At 40.5% G+C, this 8,763-nt stretch overlaps 2 protein-coding genes across 2 annotated transcripts; both read right to left on the reverse strand.

The window, feature by feature from the left end:
• LOC311013962 (UDP-N-acetylglucosamine transferase subunit ALG13) lies at positions 1-2,319 on the reverse strand. The gene is made up of 4 exons (XM_084010281.1): positions 2,134-2,319; positions 1,718-1,880; positions 610-748; positions 1-174 (listed from the first exon to the last, which is right to left on the reverse strand). Exons 1-4 carry the CDS (start codon positions 2,212-2,214, stop codon positions 63-65), a joined length of 495 nt encoding a protein of 164 aa, XP_083866407.1. The 5' UTR covers positions 2,215-2,319; the 3' UTR covers positions 1-62.
• Positions 2,320-4,270: 1,951 nt separating this feature from the next.
• Positions 4,271-8,150, reverse strand: rap2c (RAP2C, member of RAS oncogene family). The gene is made up of 3 exons (XM_084010279.1): positions 7,185-8,150; positions 6,120-6,405; positions 4,271-5,566 (listed from the first exon to the last, which is right to left on the reverse strand). The coding sequence occupies exons 1-2, from the start codon at positions 7,455-7,457 to the stop codon at positions 6,127-6,129; spliced, it is 552 nt and encodes a 183-aa protein (XP_083866405.1). The 5' UTR covers positions 7,458-8,150; the 3' UTR covers positions 4,271-5,566; positions 6,120-6,126.
• Positions 8,151-8,763: the final 613 nt, after the last annotated feature.

The raw sequence follows: 8,763 nt of genomic DNA on the forward strand, positions 1-8,763 counted from the left end.
AAGATTTGAAATAAGTCATATATTATTATTATTGCATACAAAAATAAACTATAATTAAAGTTTCACTGAACACCAAGAGCTTTGTCCAGGAAATTAGCAAAATTCTTGGGCTGTCCAGGCAAGAAGGGCTGAAGAACAGAGAGATCCATCTTCCTCAGTGTTTCTGTCAGGGTGCTGAAGATTTAAAAACACAAAAAAAACCTTGTTACTTCTGTTTTTTTAGACCATATGAATAAATGTGGTGACAGACATTCAAAAGTACAGACATTCTACACTCAAGTAGAAGGACAGATACTTAAAAAAGTACGGAAAAAAGTATGGAAGGACATTTCTACTGGCTTTGTTTCTGAATTTTGCATCATATTAATAAAAAGAATCGATAGTTCCCTTCAAATGCATTTAAACTTAAGTAATAAGCCTGTTTGAAAATGTAAGGAGAAGAAAGTACAGATATGTGTTTTAAAATGTAGGCAGTAAACGTAAAAATAAATACTAAAGTCAAGTACAGACAACTGAAAATAAGTTGAAAAAAAAAATTCAAACTGAAAAGAAAAAGCATTTGTACTTCATTCCTCCCACCTCACATGAATAAATGTGTGAAACACACACCTGCATGTGCAGTACAACAAGTGGGAGTCCATGTGGAGCTGTCTGGCCATCTCCAGTTGGTGGTTGTTCATCAGCTTGTCATTGACAACGACCAGCAGAGATTTACCAGCACCAAGCGCCTCTAAACAGCTGCCAGCCCCTGAGGAGGAAAACCAGATCGAGAAGATCCTTAAGTCATAAGTAAAGTCAGCAGGTTTTTAGTACCGCCGGTTTCTCATACTTTTACTATCACTATGATTTTCATGCAGAGATTTGAAACAAATTTAAAACATATTATCTATCACAACAAGGTGTGCTGATATGTAGAAGTATTGGATGTGGAGATGGAACGACATCATGGCATGACACGGGAAATATGTGCAAGCAGACTGAAGACCGATTACCTCACACAAACAAGTTTCCATCACATGCTTTTGAATATAGCAAAATGTGAGTCAAATTTGTGGTAACCTCCTTTAGTGCATAATCTCCTCGTCAGGTAAGGTTTTACCTCAAAAACATATAAATACAGTTGTCCCTGCCATTGTTGCTTCTTTACTGTTGTTTCAGCTACCTCTACCACACAAACATCACGCAGATTAACGGCTTTCATCTCTACAACCCTGCTTGTTGTCTGACGAGCTGTAAGTCTCACCGGCACTGTGCACACAGTGGGACAGGAAACACACATGAAAAGACACCACAGTGGTCTAAAATGCAAACAGGCCACCCAGCTGCAATCTAGGGGATCCAATATTCAGTATTTGCTTGAAAATTATCCAGTTTTAATGAGTTTGCTCGACGACCTGATGTTCTATAAATCATCAGTTTTCTGTTAAATGTTTGCACACTGCTGACAAACCTGCATTGCTTTTGCTTTGAATCCTGCTGTGTCACTGATGTGTCACTGATGTTTACTTGGCAGGAAGACATGAATGACTCACCTGTTCTGGCTGACCTTTTAAATAGTTATTATTATGTGTTTAAACAGACAGTGGTGTGGCTTGTGGAGCAGCAGCTGTTGAGTGTGGTGGAATAAGAATGTTAAATGAATATGCAGTCATCGTTTATGGGACGAGCGAGTGTTCAGGTGGCCGGAGCTCAAGGTTTTTCTTTATATCTTACTCACCCGCATGGCTGATGACGAGGTCAGCCTGTTTGATGTCTTCCGCTATGGAGTCTTTGAATCGATAAGCCTCCAGTCTGACATGTGGACAGCTGTCACCAGCTGGAAGAACAGAGCCTCTTCCAACCTGAAGAACCAGCCGCTCATATCCACGAGCCTTTAAAGCCTGCGGGGAGACAAAGGGATCCTATGATAAAACTGGTCCAAGTCTCACAAATTCACACTTTGATGTTGCTGCCATTTTGAAAGAGCTACAGTCCTGGAAAGGAGGTTTCACATTTCTGAAACAGATAATATCTTTTGTAGATTTTGTTTTAAAAACATTTTGGAAAAAAAAAAATGCTAAAAGTTCTTTTATCTGACAATACGCTGGAGCAGTATAGCAGTAGCCTCTTTTAGCTCATAATAACTTCACTCACCTGGACGGTCTCTGGACACGTGATGCTTTCAATGAGCTCATCAAAGCTCGTGGTGCCGACAGTTACAAACACTGTTTTCATGGCTGCAAGAACGAAACGGTCAGTTCTCAGGGCTTGTAGGTATTTTACATTTCTTAAAAACACCCTGTGGCTTCTCCTCACAGTTCATGCCGCAGCCATGGAGCCGACAGCTACTTCCGCTTCAGTCCGGTGACGTCACAATCGTCACCGTGAAAGAAATACGTGTTGCTGCCACATCGAGGCCTATCGCTGTAACTGCTTCATACAGACTAATGCGTTTCAAGCTGCAGCGTGGGGTTAATATCGTTTTAAAGCTCAGTTTTAGCTTATTTTCTGCAAATAAATGCATGAAATACAACAGTAAAGTAATAAAACGTATTTTGAATAAAAGCATACCACAAATTCCCCTAGATATGCTCAAACATTGTGCACCACCCAACCACTCAAAATAACCACGAATCAGCCCCACAGAAGCAGCCTCTTGGATGACCTAAAGCCAGTCCAGTTGCCTAGAACAAAATTCATGGAAGAGAGACATATTTCTGGCGTCTTTGCTGATCTGCACAGATTCAGGATTCAGTCCACACCAATTATCAAAAATATTTCACTCCAGGTGTCTCACACAATTTCTAATAATCCAACAATAAGTAACTGTATATCACTGACAGATGCCATTCTGCTGCATAAGGAACACTCAGTTTTGATACTTGAAGTACATTTTAATGCCAATACTTTTGGAACTTGCTACTTATTTTCACTTGTCACACTTTGACTCTTTGACTTATCAACCAAATGTCACCATTATATCTTCTTTTAACCTGCAAACCACCAGAATCAGGCCTTCACAACTGCCATTGAAACAAATTAAATAAAGATATAAATTAATTAAATGCTTTGCACCTATTCCCATGGACAATTTGTTAAATCTCAGGTGCTTCCCTTAGTCCCAATAACAAAACTGTCCTGTAACCCAACATACTACACAGAAAATCCCCCCAAGCTACGTTAACTAATAACTTACTTTCTTAGCAAGTCATGCTTTTGTGTAAGAATTTGTTCCATTGTAGCCGACAGCTCAGAGGCATTGTGGTGTTTTTGTTTGTAGATGCCTACAACTCTTGTGGGGTGGAAAGACAAAATACATAATGTTCCCCCCTCAAGGAGCTTGGAGGAGCCGAGGTGACCCTGCTGGTTCCAAAACATTACTCAGCAGCTCGGTGAAGGACGCACAGGCTCAGTGAGGATACAACAGCTCCACCTGACAACCGCAGAGCGAGAGGAAGAAGAGCCAGCTTTGCTACGTGCAACAAAAAGAGGAAAAGAAACCTTGTAAAGCACACACCAGCTGCACTCTGCCAGCCCGATGCATGAAAAAACACATCCGACTCAGAGGAAGCGGAAAGTGCAGCCCGTTTCTGAGAGTTGGTATTTTTAGCCGATGTAGCTTCAGAAAAAGTTTCAACTCTTTGTTTTCTCTTTGTCAGATGTGACGTTGTGTGTCATTTTTTAGGGCCTTACTTCCCTAGTTACTGGGAGACAAATCTTAATACTTCTTTATATTTCTGTCTGCACTAGTGATGGCGTTGGTGTATTGGTGTGACATACATACACGGTGTAAAATACTGATACTAAAAGACTGAACATTATAAAATGGTGTAATGATTAGGAAATATGAGAACATATTTTTTACAAAAAGTATTTTTCAAGACTGTATAAAACAACATGCCCACATGCACACTGAGTTATTGGTCGTCAGTTCCTCCTGTCTATACCAAAACTAGACAGACACACTTGACTTGTCTAACTCTCCCTACTGAAGCCGCATATCTTACTGCTGCATTCTGGCAGAAAAGGGGGACTCGGTCACTTAACACTGGAATGGCATTAATAAGGGACCTCTCTCAATTACAGCAAACAAAAACAGTTTTGACATTCATATGGGCATGTGACCATGACAACTAGAGGAAGACAAAGTTGAAAAAACACGACCGTAATGTTAAACTGCTGGTTATGGAGCAACATCATATTTTTTTTGTAGTTGTTTCTGGCTACCTGATGAATGCAAGTCCAAATAACGTATCACCGTGCATTGATCACAAATAATACTGTAACTATGCCCAATGATGAAAGCAGAAAGGCCAGAATGTTTATTACAAAAGGACGACAGATTTTTTTTTTTATATCTTTGAGAAGAAAAAAAGAAACATGAGACAAGGGTGCAGCAGAAATTATTTAAGGCTCTGTTAAATCCTCAGCTTCAAAAATAAAACAATGTACCATGTAACCTGAAAAGTCACAAAAAGCGAAAACTAGTATAAAATCAAAAGTTTAAAACTGGCTACCCATGTCGTTAGTTTTTAATAAATAGGTTACTATAAGAAAAAGAAAAATACAAAGTTAAATCTGATTACCTGTGCCAGAACTTTTATCAAACCACATTGCAGCTGGAGTTATTTGATGACAAGAAATCAGCGTCTCCTGAACTTAAAGCAACACACGTCATGTAGTAAAACACAGATATGCACTGTGAGCTTCCTTTGGTCGTTCCAAAATCATTCTCCCACAGAGACTCCTCGAGAAAACTAAAAATGGAAGACCTGCGTCCACGCAAATCATGCCTTGTAGAGACTTTGACAGAATTCAGGCTAAAAACAGTAAAATGGCTCTTCCTTATCACTTCAAGTTGATTTAGTAGAACATTTTTCAATTTTGAGCATGCATGTTTTCAGTTGAGTTTAGCTGCATCAGGTTACTGCAATAAATTAAAAAAAAGAAGTAAATACTTCATGTTAGGGATTTAATCAACACATTTGCACATCCTGTCTAAGTTCTCTGAAGCTAAAAAACTCACTATACACGCTGCTGTAGTTTGTGTCAGTTAGAAGAACTATTTTAGACAAGATTCTCAAAATAGAGCATACCTGGGCAGCAAACTGGTCAAAGTATGCATGCTTAAAAGTCAAAATGTTTCATATTATGAAATACTTTGTCAAATTTCAAACTTGAGACATAATACAAGTAATAATTAAGTATATAATAGTGATTAAAGCAGCTTTAAAAGAAGCTGCAACCTCACAAACACTCCGGCTTATTATTTCAGGGATAATTCCGACTAAAAGGAGAAAAAAAAAAGAGACTGAAATTCACAGATGGCCGTTCTCACTTATTACAAGTGCATCTGTCCGACTCCATCCTGGGTCATCACAAAGGCCGTTAAGGTTGCAGCAGAAACATCTTCTAACAGTTATGATATCAAAAATAGGACCAATGTCTTCCCTGTCAGATGCTCTGTGATAGACAGTCACAAACCACACTGAACAGAAACTTCACCAGCTGCGGTAAGTTTTTGTCAAATTGTCCCCAGGTTCATGGTTCATCAAAATCCTTGTTGTGATCCAGATAAATGATGAATCTGTAAAAAAAAGAAAAAAAAAGAAAAGAGAGAGAAAAGCCATAACAGATAATTAATACAAGTGGAAATATCTGCCATTATCAGTGTGCATCAGTGGTTAAAACAGGCAACACCTTTCACAAAATCTAAAGCGAACTTCCTGTTTTTGAGTATAATTTACTTTTCAGGATGTCACCTTTTCCTCTTTCTCCGGCTGAGCTCACAGGACTGTCTGCTTCATTAGTCTCTATAGAGTTGCTCATACCGTTTTTGTTCTTCACGCCACATTATTTCAGTAACTGTAGGATAACAAGCAGAGCCAACGGTTTCTGCGTTGCAGCACCACCCACTCGTCTTTCTCACTTCTAACCGAATTGCTCCTCTCCCTCACACTGCACTGAAATGCAACATAGTCATCCGTTTGTCACAATTCTCCTTAGCTTGTGAACCCTTTTACACTGCATACATTTTACTTTGGGACATTTTGACACATTTTGAAAATTAGTGAGGGGCGGCCCAGCTATGAATGCCGGTGACACTGCGCAAAGAAAGATTTGAATGGCAGCGCTTGTACCTCTTTCTCACTGTACCACACAGGCTGTGCAGCACTGTTCCTGCTTCTCTGGCAGCGTGGAATAATTCATCTGTCGGACGATCTCCGCGAACAGCTCGTCCACCATAGTCTTGCTCTTGGCAGAAGTCTCAATAAAAGGGCAGCCCCACTCTTGAGCCAGAGCTCGTCCATCTGACCCAGCCACCTCACGCTCGGATTCTAGGTCGACTTTGTTCCCGACCAGGATCAATGGCACCTTCTCGAAGCGCTTCACCCGCACTATTTGGTCACGCATTGGTCTGATGTCCTGAAAGGTGAAGAGGGGTTTCTCGTGAAAACTGTAGGGCGTTCATAGCACTGGGACAAATAATCAATACACCGATTTCTAATTCCATACAACAAACTTATTCTTATACTTTCTAAATGTGGAGTTCACACTGGAAATGGGAGAAAATTTGGATATTGTCAAAAAGTCACTGCATACTTGAAAACAGTTGAGTGTGCTGTTGATGTAAACAACACAATGCAAATGGGCAACAGCTTGTTTATTTTTTTTTTTTTTTTCGTGGCAATTTACTATTTCGAGTTTTCTGTTAAACTCAGTTTGGCCAAATTAAAAAGTTTTGGTTACTCTGATAAAAATGTTAAATTTGAACCTGTTGTGAATAGTTAGTTTCACTTTTGAACGATGTCACACACTTTGTCGTTTCTATGTAGTTTGTGAAAAGGGTTTATTCACAAGGCTTCATGTGTGTTTTCTATTTAACTGCTTAAGAATGAATGCTTATCGTTTTGGCTACCACTACATAACACAAAACAGCCCATAATAATCATGTAAATTTCCCCCGAGAGCATCATATTATGAGCTATCCTATATTAATGCAGTACCACTGGCTCTGTGTGGATGAATGATCTATTGTACTACTATTTATTTCCGCCTTTGAATGATAAACTGACATTTGAATGTTGCAGAGCTCTGTAATGATATAGTATGCATCACATCCCAATGCAGCGTGTAACTGATGTGATTAACTGATTAATTAATAGCTGTAGACAGTTTAAAGTGTGCTAGCTGACACCAGGTACCTGGAATGACTGCTGGTTGACCAGGCTGTAGACCAGGATGAACCCCTGTCCGTTCTTGATGTACAGATCTCTCATGGAGGCGAACTGCTCCGTCCCCGCCGTGTCGAGGATCTCCAGCACGGAGGGAGACGAGTCCACCTCGATCTCCTTTCGGTAGAAGTCCTCGATGGTCGGGTCGTATTTCTCGATGAAGGTGCCGGTGACAAACTGGACGGTCAGCGCGGACTTGCCGACACCGCCGCTGCCCAGCACGACCACTTTGTATTCTTTCATTGGGCCGGTCGAGGCAGGCTAACTTAGCAGCTAACGACTTAGCTACACTGCTATACTCGCCCCCGAAACATTCATCAGGCCTTTCAAACAACAAGCGAACTGACAAACGCTAGGCGATGTGAAATAATGTCCCTTCGTTCACATAAACCCGGGCGTGGCGCTCATACTCGTTGTTTTTCTTCCGTCGCCTCGCTGGTTAGCCAGTAAAAGTTGATGTCCGTTGACGTTAACTCCGGTGTTAGCTCGCGTCAAAGCTAGCTCGCTTCTGGCTAAATTTACCCTGTCCCATGCTCGCGCCTCGAGCCTCCACACTCGAGCTGATGAACCATAAACCACAAGTACCGGGGACTCATCGACGAACTTACTGTCTAGCTACAGACAGCAAGTCACGGTCATACACATTACACTTCCCCTACAGACAGCATGCCAATTCCTGCACACACTCTCTCTCTCTCTCTCACATACACACTAGTCCGCCGGTGTCGCAAAACGCAGCGCTGGGTAAGTCCGTCCGTCCGGGCCTGGTTCTGGTTCCGGCCAGCCGTACTTGCTATCGACGGACACACATCGCAGATTCAGTATTGCAATTCGAGGGCAACAGTTTGCTGCGGCTCTAGTGTATGTTTGACTTTGTGATGGGGAGGTTTGATTAGAGAAAGGAAAGCTTCTTTTTTTCCCCACCATCTGATTTCCTGAAGCTAACAGTCTTTTTTCCGCTAACGACAACGAGGCTTCCGGCGTGACACTTTTCAGAATAAAAGCCCACAAAAAACACATTACAGTTACTGTACATACCATGTAACCAATGTACCAATACTAGCCTCTATTTCTACTGTCACAAAAACAAAGACAGCTAACAATCTTTAAATCATCGAATGCACTTTTATATTGCTATATTACCGAATTGTTAATGCTTATTCTAGTATTATTGCTGAACAATAAATGAGATAAATAGATCATTAAATCTTAAATGTTCAGATGTGTCAAAGGAAGTGATTTTAAAAATCATGTTTTTTGCATTCGTGTAAACTGATGAAGAAGTGTACTCCAGGGTGTATCAGTACTCTGTGATATCAAGGTTGGGTGTGGTTAAAGTTGCAACCAGTGAGAGGCCAGTCAAACACTGATTTCCAACCTGTTATAACTCTACAAAATGTATGAAATATAAATCTTCAGGCTGGTGTGATACATGTTTTTTCTGCCTTTGTTCCCTTTTGGGCACATGAGAAGATGTCAGTATTGGCCTACATCATTTTTACTAGTAATCATACATTATATTCAATAGTAATCATACATAATCATTGAG

Source organism: Eutrigla gurnardus, assembly GCF_963514095.1.
Source record: "Eutrigla gurnardus genome assembly, chromosome: 5".
Taxonomy (NCBI): domain Eukaryota; kingdom Metazoa; phylum Chordata; class Actinopteri; order Perciformes; family Triglidae; genus Eutrigla; species Eutrigla gurnardus.

Bases quoted from the DNA above. Each gene is read 5' to 3' on its own strand.
- rap2c (XM_084010279.1), bottom strand. From the start codon at position 7,457: ATGAAAGAATACAAAGTGGTCGTGCTGGGCAGCGGCGGTGTCGGCAAG. The intron at 6,406-7,184 runs GTACCTGGTGTC...TTCACCTTTCAG, and splicing joins TCAACCAGCAGTCATTCCAG to GACATCAGACCAATGCGTGA.
- LOC311013962 (XM_084010281.1), bottom strand. From the start codon at position 2,214: ATGAAAACAGTGTTTGTAACTGTCGGCACCACGAGCTTTGATGAGCTC. The intron at 1,881-2,133 runs GTGAGTGAAGTT...GTCTCCCCGCAG, and splicing joins CGTGTCCAGAGACCGTCCAG to GCTTTAAAGGCTCGTGGATA. The intron at 175-609 runs GTGTGTGTTTCA...TTAAATCTTCAG, and splicing joins TTGTTGTACTGCACATGCAG to CACCCTGACAGAAACACTGA.